Raw genomic sequence first — 12,016 nt, forward strand, 5'->3', positions numbered from 1 at the left:
GAACAGCTGAGCAGGCTCCGCCTATAGTCATCAACTGCCCTTCCTATAAGGGTTTCTACAAGCTCTCAAATCTTTTCTCCAACACTATTCTGTTACTCTGACCCTCCAGCTCTCATTCTGGTGTCTGCATAAAATGGACCTGTCAGAAAAACAAAATTTTTCTGTCCTGGGATTATATCAGCAGAAAATGTATGCAATGGGTTGAAAGCAGTCCTTGTGCAAATCCTGCTGTGCAGTGTGGGATCGAGGGCATGCCCCAAGCCTGGTACCAAACCCAACCCTCACCATGGAGACCAGCCATGCCCAGCTTTCCTCTTCCCAGATGGGCTATTCGCAACCCCTCTGGGTCACAGCCATGTGGGTTCATTTCTCATCCTCCTGCAATGCAGGTGAGCTGAGATCCTGTCCTGGCGCACTGCTGAGCCCACCTCACCTGCCGCTCCTCGGAGCCTCGCCATGGGAAGATGCGCTTCAACAGAGACCCATTTTTCATGAGGAATGACAGCACATGCCCATGCCACGGGGAAGCTGGCTGGGGGTCCAGTCTGTTAAATGCTCATGTCTGAGACATACCCCTGAGGTCAGAGTTAAATCCTGTACATTTGTTTTTATGATGGCAAAAGTGTGTTTTCTTCTGTTACTTTCAGTGAGCAAACAGTGCTCGAGCTTCCCAAAATGGCCTTCTTGGACAGAACCCAGGCTGCAAAATGTCAGCTTAGATGTTGGGAGTGCAAAAAAAGCCATAACAGGGGAACACCCTCCAGTTGCCGTCGATTAAACCTGGCTTAATATGTGTCCTGCACTGTGTAATGTTTTAAACGTCAGGTGCTGTTTGTACCAGGCACCTGGTGGTGTGGACTCAGCTTGCCGAGCAGCCTTAGGTCTGCAGACCCCTCAGATGGCTCCATACATGTGCAGTGGAGTCTCCTGCACCTGATCTGAGTGTGCCCATTTTTACAGGGTGAACTCAGCAGCTCAGGAGATGTCAGACGTGTTTTTGTCAACTGACTGTATTGCCAGTGCTTGCAATACTCTATCAAATGTCACCATGTTTTACTCAAAGCTCCAGCTCCTGGAGTCCTGTGATCGGAATGCTTGCCTTTGGTGGCAGGCAGCACAAAATCTGAATGCTTAAAGAAATAAACAGGACAAAAATGGAAAGAACATGTGTTTATCAGTCTTGTGACCATTTTGACAGTCACCATTTTTGTCACCCTGCTCAAGTTCTCTTAATGCTTGATGCTGGCAATACTGCAGGGCGAAGGTGTTTGTTCCTGGCCACCTTGACGTGACCCCTTAGGAAGGCAGCTGCATGAGGAGGGCAGAGGAAGGGGCAGGGTACGGCAAGCAGAGCTAGAGCCGTTCTCCCTGTGAGTTGTTCTGCTGTTTAGACAAGAGCTACATCACAGTCCTCAGGGTCAACTGGAAGAGACAAATGTGACCCAGCCTTTGGGAAGTTGTGATGTCAGCAGTGAAGCCAAAGTGGCCCTTGATGAGAAAGGATAATCCTCTACTGGGTGCCAGAGAACCACAGATTCATGCACAGAGCCTGAGCTAGGTCAGGATGGAGTTATCCGTTGAGCAGGGCTGAGGTCTCACCCTTGATTCTCTGGTAGTGCCACAGGTTTTCTGAGGCACCAGCAGGTGCAGGATGGGACCATTTCCTTTCACTTGCTTTTTGGGCTCTCGCACCTGGCTTCCTGATGTTGGTCTGGAGCTTGTCCTTCAGCCTTGAGTGCCAGGTTAGCAAGATGAATGTGGTCAGGGAGGGGACAGCACGGACATCGTTCCTTAGTCTGCAGCAAGCAGGCTCAGGAGGAGGTTCACTGTCCCATGCACTGACAGTTCTGCCCTGCGTGGTGCTGGCTGGGCACAACATCTCACTCATCCAGGAGCTGCCTCTCTGCACTGGGGCCAGGGCAGTTATCCACCACCTCCTTCTTTCACAGCCTCCTACCTACCTCTTCCTCATTCTGTGGTTCTGACCCTGCTGCAGAGGTCCCTGGCTTTTACAGGAGGATGCGGCATTCTCTGCCCTTGCCTGAGTGAAGAACTTCGGGATTTTTCTGTTTGGAGCTGGATATGCTTGTCCTGCTTCAGTGACAGCTCTGCGGCTGAATGTTTGGATGCTGTAAGCTAGACATGTCTCCTGACCAGTTTGAGCAGCAGCATTATAATCTGTGTGGCAGATGCTGGGCACCATTGCTTAGCGCCAGGAACCATGACATTTCTAGAGGGCAGGAAGCCAGGTCCCCCCGGTAGCATTCTGCTCAGAGCTGAGTGGGTCTGAGCAGCAGCGCCCGAGATGAGCACACCAGCAGCCTGAGATGAGCACAGCCCCTCTGAGCCAGGAGAGGGTGAAAAAGGCAGAAGAAGGTACTCACGTGGCATGATGCCTTGGTCTGCCAGCTGCTCACGAGTCCTTCTCTGCTGAAGGCGTAGCTGTAAAACTGTGAGAGAGAGAGAGTCAGGAAAAGATGCAGGATTTTACTGAGGTGCTAAAACATCTATCAGGGGCGATGTGGGTGTGGGGTCTGTGGGTGGCACAGAGGTCTGGCTCTGATCCCTGCGGCTGCTGGACCAGCCTTGGTGCAGCAGACTGCTCCTAGGCAAAGAGGACTGAGAGGGAGGAGCTGCGTCGCCTGCACCAACCCCATGCTCACTTTTGCAGAGAGATCACAGAGTCACAGAACAGTTTTGTTCGGAAGAGACTCTTAAGATTGTCAAGTTCACCCATTCCGCCAGCACTGCCAGGTCCCCACTGCCCCCTGTCCCTCAGCAGCACCTCCACACGGCTGGGAAACCCCTCCAGGGATGGGGACTCCACCACTGCCCTGGGCAGCCTGCGCCAGGCCAGGCCAACCCCAACTGGGAAGAAATTTTTCCTCAGGGCCAACCTCACCCCACCCCCCCCCACCTCCCAGAACAACTTGAGGCCATTTCCTCTTGTCCTGCTGCTGTGTAGAACCTTCTCTGTGACTGGTCACAATAATGAAGAACCATGCAGAGCTTTACACTTTTCCTGAGGAAAAGATGTGTCTTCACGGAACAGGTGAGCTAAGGGAGGTTGGAGACTGTCCAGGAATAAAGAAAACTTGTAGCTCACCCAAGAATGGTTCCCTACTCTCCCAGGTCCTGGTCCATTGTCCCAGGAATTAGAGCATCTCGCCTCAACCTGAGGTAAATTACACACAACATCCCATCATCAAATGGGAATCGGAGATAGCAGAGACATCTAGAGTCACATACAACACCCTGCCAAGGACACAGAGCCTGCCCCATACAGCTGTAACGTATCACAAGTGAGGATGCTCCATCACTTCCCTTCACAGCTCCCACATGTGCCAAATTATTTGCACCATTTCACTCGGACTTCCGACACAGCCAACCCGAGCGACACACCACATCCCCATGAGCGGGGCGATGCTATCCATCGGATGACTGGACCGTGCATTCAAAGCCCACATCCTCTGCTGCTGCTTCTTATTTCAAGGCCCTTCCTAGCAGACACACAATTTCAGAGGCTCGGGGCGCAGTCAGCTGTCAGCCAGCCTGCTCAGAGGAAAAAGGGATGTTACGGATTCCCTCAAGCACAGCTTGGAAGGTAATGACTATTTCCAGCATGGTGGCTGTCAGGTTCAGCATCTGCCTTGATGCACAAAGTGCTGAAAAGATGCGTTGGTGTCACTGCCGTAGCTCTGCCTTTGCTTGGGTGCAGGAGCAGCACTCAGGACCCCCTGTTTCCCAGATCCTTCTGCCTTCCAGCAAACAGTGCACGGTCCTGGGGAGCCGACCCTGCTACAGCTGGTCCACACACCAGCTCACAGCCTCTCCTTTGCCTGCTGCACTAAGCACTGCGGAGGGACCATCACAGAGGGGACCTGATATTATTTAATGATGATTTTATGCAGGGAGAAAAGGTCCTCAGATTGTTTTTTACCTTGACAGACATAAAGGCTGTGACTCAGCAACGACACAAGCTGTTCTGAGTGTGAGAGCTAAGATCTTTGGTGGTGAATAGCCATGGGTAGGCCATGCAACCTCCCCCAGACACACGGTTCATCTTGGGCCACACTGAGCTTACAAACTTCCTGGCCCATTCCTAAGCCTAAGGAGGAGAAGTTTATCCAGCCTCGTCTGCTCAGGGCATGCCGGCAGAAAACATGAGGACAGGCATGTGCAGATGCCGACCATTTCCAGGAGCAGCCCAAGCTCAACGGTTATTTCAGCCACAGAATAGTCATCCAGGTCTGGACTCCTCAGCAGGAGGATGCATGCCCTGACTCCTAAATATCATGTCTATGAGCTTCCAAAGCCTGTTGCAAACCATCTGAAGAAATGTAGTTGTGGGCAGCGTCAGACAATAAAACTGGAAGAAGTAAAGCAGCCACTATCCGCAGCCTCCATGCAGATGCCAGCTCAAGGCTTGCAGCTTCCCTTGTGCAGTAGGGGGCCCAGAAAAAAAAAAAAACGGAAAGAAAAAACCCAGCCACTATCCGCAGCCTCCATGCAGATGCCAGCTCAAGGCTTGCAGCTTCCCTTGTGCAGTACTTACAAACAGGGCTGGAGAATCCCCTGGCACCACCCAAACAACCTCAACTGAGCTACTACTTGAAGACAACTTGAAAAATGTTGAAGCTGTGTCTGACCCCCGCTGAATTCCTGTCCTCTTCCTTTGCTGCATGGCTGGAGGCCTGAGCTCTGAGTGCTCCCTGTGACTCACCTCGGGGATGCTGTCACCCTCCACATAAGGGGATTATTTTTTCCCTGAATACTCTTATTTTTCAAGAAAACACTTCAGAGGAACATCACAAAGAGTGATGGCTGAAGCACTGATGGTCCCACACCCCAGTATCCTTGTTGCCTGCCTGCACCAACCTGGATGGTGAGAAGTAGCCCCCAGGGAGGGGTCACGCTGAGAGGCAGTCTTGCTTTCAGCAGTCCCGCTCGCTCCTACGGCACCCCACCCTGATGAGGAATCCCTCCCTGGATGAATTGAGGCATGTCAGAGCTGTTCCAGTGAATTTGCTTGTGAACTTTTTCTGTTAGAAATGCTCTTCTATTCTAGCACCAAGTCCTATTTGGGGATACGGCTTCCAGAAACATCCTCTGCAGCGGGGCTGTGCCATTGGTACAGAGAAGTCCTCCTGACATCAGTCACAGCTGGATCTGGTGGCCAAAGCTCTGAGTGCTGCCCGTGACTCGCTGTTGTGAGTCATCCTCCCCCCTAGGAGCTGACCTCAGAGCTTTAGGAAGCTCAGAGGACAGCTTGGGCCCTGCCTGGCCTGGTGATGCACAGGAGAAGATGGGTTCAAATCTTCTCTGCACCCCAGGGAAGGCAGACCTGCCCTTCTGCTTTGGTCTGCAGGGGCACTTTAAGTCCAGTGTTCAGCAGACAGTCAGGATGGGACTTTTATCACCTGCATCAGAGCATCCCCCATGCTGGGGCACTGCTGGAGCGCTTGCAGCACCCTCCTCTCTTCGGGGAATTGGTTTGACAGCACAGGGCGGGTGAGCAGCACAGAGGAAGGTTTCCCAGGGAGGTGAGGGAACTGCCTGTCTCACCGGGTTCAGGACTAGGATGGGCAGGCAAAGCTGCCCTGATCTAGTGTTGACAACCGTCGTCTCTGAGAAGGAGGCTGGATCAGGGCATGTCCCTTCCCACCAACACTTAGGGAGCGGCCAGGCAGGCTCCTGAAAACTGGGAGGGTGCAGAAGGCTTTCTCAGTGTTGAGCTCAGCCTCGCAGCTGGGACAAGCTGCTCAGGTGGAACTGCAGCTCTACTGATGTTTCTTGACTTCTGACCCAGCGCCTGTCCCTGTCTCTGACAGACCCTCTGGAATGGGAGTGACTGAGGCAAAGTTCCTACTTTTTCCAGGTCTTTTACGCAGTTTCAGGCGAAATCCCAGTAACTGCTGGTTTCCTCCCTGCCTGGGCTGCATCAGCAACTTCTCTCAGCTTGGGAACCACATTCACAACCAGAGCCATTGCTGTGCTCTGATCGTCCTCTGCAATGAGCCACTGCTGCTACCGGAAATGATGGTTGGGCAGTCGCCTTCTGATCACCGCACCTCGTGCTGCTCCCTGCACCAGCTGGTGCTCCTGCTCTGGGCAGTGAAGGGGACCAGCCAAAGCACCATGTTACACGGGTTTGACCCAAGTGCTTGACTATGATGGGAGTCAGCAGTTTGGCAAACAATTGCAGCCAACGCTGCCGCTGAAAAAAGCAGCAGCAAGTCACTGTCACCTCTGCCAGCCACCCCAGCAGCTCGTTCCTGCCTTTTGTGGACCAGAGCAGGGGTTTGAGGAGCACGAGTGCTGCTTGGTGGTGCACAGGACGGGGACTGCTCTGCTGGGGCAGGGGGGCATTTGGCAGCAAGTTGCAAAGGGGGAGATGTGGAGGAGGGACTCCTATTTTGAACAGCAGCAGCTTTGTTGCAGGTCAAACAGGAGCTGAGCAAATGTGAGACACGTGTTTGTCCATGGCTGCAGCGGGCAGCAGAGGAACTGGGTGACTTGTCCCTGCTCACTCACTGGCTAGCAGAAAATGGCCCTGTTGCAGACCCAGCCTCCCCTGCCAGGCAGGACTTCTGCTGGCTTTAAGACCGGCCTGAGCAGGATGGGGGGAGAGAGGCTGCCCAGGAGGAGATGCACATGGGATCCTTCAACTCTCCCAAGGTCCCCACAGGGCAGGGCAGGGGCAGGGCTGCTGCAGCGCCCGGGTGCGGTCGTGTTGCCTGTGGCCTTCTCAGGGCTGTGGCTGGTTCTCACAGCAGCGTCAGGAGCAGGAACTGGTCCTCAAAGCAGGTCACCCAAACAGTCCAAACAGGCAGGGCAGCAGGAGCCTTGGTGCTCTGTCCCAGCCGAGCAGCAGGCTGACATCAAGCTCCTGATGTGGGGGCTGTACCTGGGTGAATGGGGAGTCACCCTGAGCTGGGTGACAAGCCAGCCAAACCCTAGGTGCCACCAGGTACAGGGTGAAGCACTGGTCCAGCAGAGTATCATGGAGCCTGCTTTTCTGGAGCTGCTGTTTTGCAGGACCTCTGGGGTTTTGTCTGGAGCCCCTCCACAGCTCTGGGCCCGCCTGCTCTACCAATAGCCAGGTGCCACCAAGTGATTTCTCAGTAGCATCTTGTCTCCAGGCCCATGTCATACTCTGACAACATGGGACCTGCATGAGAAGAGATGAAGCTCAGCCAGCCACAACCCGGCTGAAAGCAGCACCACTCAGCCGGGACAGCCGTGGAAAGCCCTGATCAACCTTCTCCTGGCTGGGCACAGCCTTGGAGTGGGGCCCAGCCACACCAGCTTTGCCTCTGCCTGTGATGCTCAGCACTCTAGAAGCGGGTGCATTTTACCCTCTCCCAGGCAGATGTGCTACAAATCTGTGTGTTACCTGGGAGGCTGCACTGCAAGTCTCATCTACATCGGTAAGAACATCTCTAAACCCCCATTTGGGCCTGAAGGTGCCTTGGAAGAGACATTGGGCCACACCTGGCTAGCAAAGAGCCCTGACCACCGAATGGGCACAGGTGACTACTAAAGAAGCACCAGCTCTGAGAGCGGTGTCCATCATAATCTGCAACCCCAACCTTGACGTGGTCCTTGAGCAGGCTGTCACCCACCCTCCTGGGCGTCATCCCTGCAGCCTCCCCATGAGCAGCCCAGACATCCTTCTCCTCAAGCACAGTGAGGTACGTTTCAATCTGAGCTGTAACATGTCTGACAGAGAAATGTGTCTGCCAGCTAAACCACCAAGGTACAAGATGCTGGAAAACCCAAACCAAGCACAAACTGCCGTACATCAAATCAGTGTTTTACAAAACCTTTGCGAAATCACAGAACAGTGACATCAGTTTCAGAGACACCATGGTCTGAATGCACACCCTGACAGTGAACCGTACGAGCTTATGATCTGAGAGGAAACACAAGCACAGGTTTATCTTTGGACACCAGGAAAATGAAAATAAAGGGTTCTGCCAAAACACCTGGCCTAACACCCTACAAAGACCTGCTCTCCTCTGCCTTTTTTAACCTGCTGATTTCGGTCCAAATCACACTCTCCACCAGCGGCGGACAACAAACTCCTGACCCACCCCAACCAGCTTCATTCAAGCCCTAAGTGCGAGCCAAATCCTTTCCTCTCCAGAGCCAGGCCAGTCTTCTCTGCAAACTCACACCCGTGTGTCCACCATGGGCCTGGATGTTACCCTGTGCCAAGCCATGCAGAGCCATGTGTAGAGTGTTCAACTTTCACTTCTCACCGATTATCTGAACTACCACTGATGTTATGCAGATGTTGGCCTTGTAAACGCTCTTTCCATATCGCTGGACAGAAAAGGTCAGAGTTAAGGTTAAGTCCGCATTTGCCAGCTTTGTTTGCTCTGTCTGATGACAACGTGTCTCCGCTGCTGGAGTACGATTGGTTTGTGTTCAAAGCAGGAGATCATTTTGTGTAAATGATGGTCTCTGGGAAGAGTTAAATATGTTTCTGGAACAGCCTTTAGATGTCCTAGTTGATTTAGTGCAATCCCATTGATAATTAGAGCACATGGGAGAGCATGGCAGGCTTGAAGAATCATCACTTCTGCACGATTTGTCAGGATGACCTCAGAGCAGGGTATTTATCTTTGGCAAAACAGACAAAATACAAACGCACACAAATCCTCGAGGAAGGGGAGGGGGACCCTGAAGGCCTGCAGCATGTTGGTGATTTGATCGATCTCCTCTGGAGCGGTTCCTGGTGCCCTGCACTGGGGTAGATTCCATCTGTCCACACTGTGCGGCAAGGCTGGTCCTTCACTGTGAACCACTGGAGAGAGAAGAGCCGGAGAAAACACTGTGGGGCTCAGGGGAGGATTGCTGGGCACTGGGTGAAAAGGCCGTCGCCTCCACCAGGTCGGCCTTTCCTCGACAAATTCTTTTTATTGCTACTGATGCTGACACATGGAAGCTAGAAGCTGGAAAGCTGACCCTTGAGCCACTCACTTGAGGAGGGACACCTATGTACCACCATCCTCTCGTTGCCCCCTCCTTGCTCCACTTTCTGCCTGCTGTGTGCCACAGAGGGGTTCTGGGATGAGGAAACAGCGAGCAAGTGACATGTCTCTAGCACCCTTTAACACAGGCACAGCTCTTTCAGCTGCTCCGTGTGTGCAGGCCATGGAGAGACAGCACAGGTTCAGTTGTTAAGATTTACTTCAGCCCTCATCAACACTGGCCTGGAATCCTTCAAAAGGGATTCAGACTTGTCATGAGTCACAGAGCACAGCTAATCCTCCCCAAACCTGGGAGCAAGCAAAGGCTCACACCTGCCTGTGCAGGACCATTTCCAAAGCAACGGCATGCTGTGGAGCACGGCTCCTCCAGGCCCAGCATTTCAGGGTCTGACTGCCCCTGGCTTGTCCTTCGCACGCCCCGTGCAAAGCTACACAGCTCTGTGCAAACTCCTGCTTCCCCGTAACCTGTCACAACCCCTGAGACACGTGGAGGAGGGTGGTGCTGGGTGATGTGTCCTTAGGGACATTCATCCCTCTTCCAAGTGAGTGAGGGACGGCGAATCAGAGCACCGCACCTCCTGCCACCCTCGTTGGGATTTACAGCTACCGGAGCCTGCCCACGGAGCAGGGACACCAGAGGAAACTCTGTCCCGTAGAGACTTCTCACTTAAAAGAGGTTCTATCACTTCAACCATTAAAGGTTAGATTTTCTTCTCTATTCCCCAGCACAAGCTGAAAGCAGCATTAAATAATTTACTGGTGTCGCTCCCCATCCCGCTTCCCTCCCCTGTCTCACAGACTGTCATGACCAGGGTTGTGCCATGGCCCAGTGGTCCCAGCGGTGGGGAGAGCCGGCCGCAGACACACACTTGGGAGTTTGGCAAGCCCGACTCAGACGAAATAAAGAGGCAGAGAAATCTCGTCAAATGGGAAATCTATCTTTCTCCAGGCAATAGAGAGGGATGGCAGTTGCGGGGACGAGCCATGAACCAAAGAATGCCCCGCAAATTAACTGCCCTAGAAATGCTGAAAGGCACGAGAATTTATGGACACAAAGACCCACAAAGTTTACATTTACTAGAGAATCATTTGAAAAATATGTTTAGAGATCCCACTGTTGGTTCCACAATAAATCCAGCTTACAAATAAATCAGAAATGAGCCTTCAAAACAATCCTGGTTCATTTGAGAAGAATGTGGGGCCGTGTAGCCCAGCCCCTCCTCCCCTTGTCAGGAAGGTGGCAGTGTTGCTTTGTGCTTGCTGGAGGAATTGTTACGGACTGAGATTTTTCTTCTCAAACGCACAGCAATGTACCATAATATACCCACAAAATCTAAGGAATGACTTAATCTAATGAAATGTAAGATCAGAGCGATATGGAAACCACACCAAAGAGCTGGATCCAAGTTTTGTATAATTCAGCCAGACTGGGACACTTGTGTTTGCACACACACTCTTGGGTTCTCAACCAACTGCCAACTTTGTATTTGCTGAGAAAACAAAGTTTAAGTTGACCACCCAACTATCTAAGAGATCCTGATAACACCACTCATGTCTACCATCAGTATCATAAATCTCTGATTTCATGATCTAAAATGCACAAGGAGGCAAAACACACACACGGTGTGGGTGACATGCCAGAGCGGGTGCGTGTTCCAACGTGACTACCCCGTCCGGTTTTACAGCGTCCCGCACGGCGCATGCAGCTGCTTTGTCTGAACATCCTCACGGATGATATTCCCGGGGAGAACATCATCTCTGGGAAGGTCAGAGAAAGCTCCTTGAGAACATTTTTTGACAGTACCGTTTATATCACTGTAAGTCACGGTCATTAAAATAATGACGAGTCAAGATCCCCCCTGACGAACACGGCGTACTTACTATAAATAAAGCCAGTGAATAAAGGCACGAATATCCAGCAGAGGGTCCGATTTAGAAGTGACAGTCCCATAGTTCACCTTCACTCACCTTCACTCACGCTGACCGTCCTCCGAGAAGCCCCTCACCGGTGCTTCCCCTAACTTACAAGATTGAGGCATGTTTTACTCGCAAACCAGCCGAGAGCGGCAATCAATTGTGTGGCTCTGGTTTTATTTCTCTGATGATGTCACTTTAAATACTTTTCATGTTCCATTTGTTATTTTTACTTCTAAAAATGACGCATTTCTTCAAATTCATTTTTCTCCAATTAGTCACAACTTAATGGAACCAAGTCAGCTGCCTGCATGTCAGAGAGACTGTCAGGCCCGTCCCCCTGCGATTGTCACAGAGGGACCCGCGAGAGCACCTGGAATACACGAACAGCGTGAGGTACCTTGTTTATCCCAGACGCCCTTTTGGCTTCCTGCCCAAATCCTCTGCAGCAGGGCCAGGGCAGGAGAGCCGGGAACTGCTGTTTTACCAAAATAAACCACAGATACGAATTGAAGAAAAAGAAAAATCAGAAAAAAAAAAAAGGCAACAGAGAAGAAGGAAGATGCGTTTCTCCACTTGTGGAATAGCCTCTGTAAGAGCAAAGCCGTGACAGCTCTACAACCCCTCGAATATTTCGCTCGCATGCTGCTTCCAAACATTTAATACAAAACAGCCTGTGGCTACGGCTTGCCGGAGAGAGAAGTTTTAAGAGAAAGCTCAAGGTTTCCCCTACCTGATCTGAACTTGCTCCGAATCAGCAAGGAGTGCTCAGACCCCAGGAGTGTCATGGTGACTCGGGGACCAGATCCAGACGCCCCTCACTTAAACCATTAACTTCCTCCACAGAGAAAAGCCGACCAGACCACGGATAGTGCTCAGGATTCATCCAGCTCTCCTGGTCTCTCTGGGTGCTTTTACAGCTGGCTGGCAAGAAGCAGCAAGTGGCTTTGAAAGATTTGGTCCCATCCAGCACTGACCCTCCACAGACACCAACTGCTCCCCCTGCGCCGTGCTGGACTAATTAACGTGGAGCTGGCGGGAGCCTCCTCCCGCCCGCAGTTTACTACCAGCAGCTGGGTGTCCTGGCTGATGTCCTCGTCTAG

General features: G+C 52.2%; 1 protein-coding gene across 1 annotated transcript in view; it reads right to left on the bottom strand.

Annotated features, from left to right (window-relative positions):
* Window positions 1–8,328, bottom strand: part of LOC104491029 (MKL/myocardin-like protein 2) — a gene marked incomplete at both ends in the record, with an annotated part of 17,785 nt that extends 9,457 nt beyond the window's left edge. The window contains 2 exons of the mRNA XM_010133383.1: window positions 2,385–2,450; window positions 8,265–8,328. Of these exons, the coding sequence (XP_010131685.1) occupies window positions 2,385–2,450; window positions 8,265–8,328 (130 nt within the window). The remainder of the gene's footprint in view (window positions 1–2,384; window positions 2,451–8,264) is intronic.
* Between the last annotated feature and the right edge of the window lie 3,688 nt (window positions 8,329–12,016).

Source organism: Buceros rhinoceros, unplaced genomic scaffold (assembly GCF_000710305.1).
Source record: "Buceros rhinoceros silvestris isolate BGI_N320 unplaced genomic scaffold, ASM71030v1 scaffold15923, whole genome shotgun sequence".
Lineage (NCBI taxonomy): Eukaryota > Metazoa > Chordata > Aves > Bucerotiformes > Bucerotidae > Buceros > Buceros rhinoceros.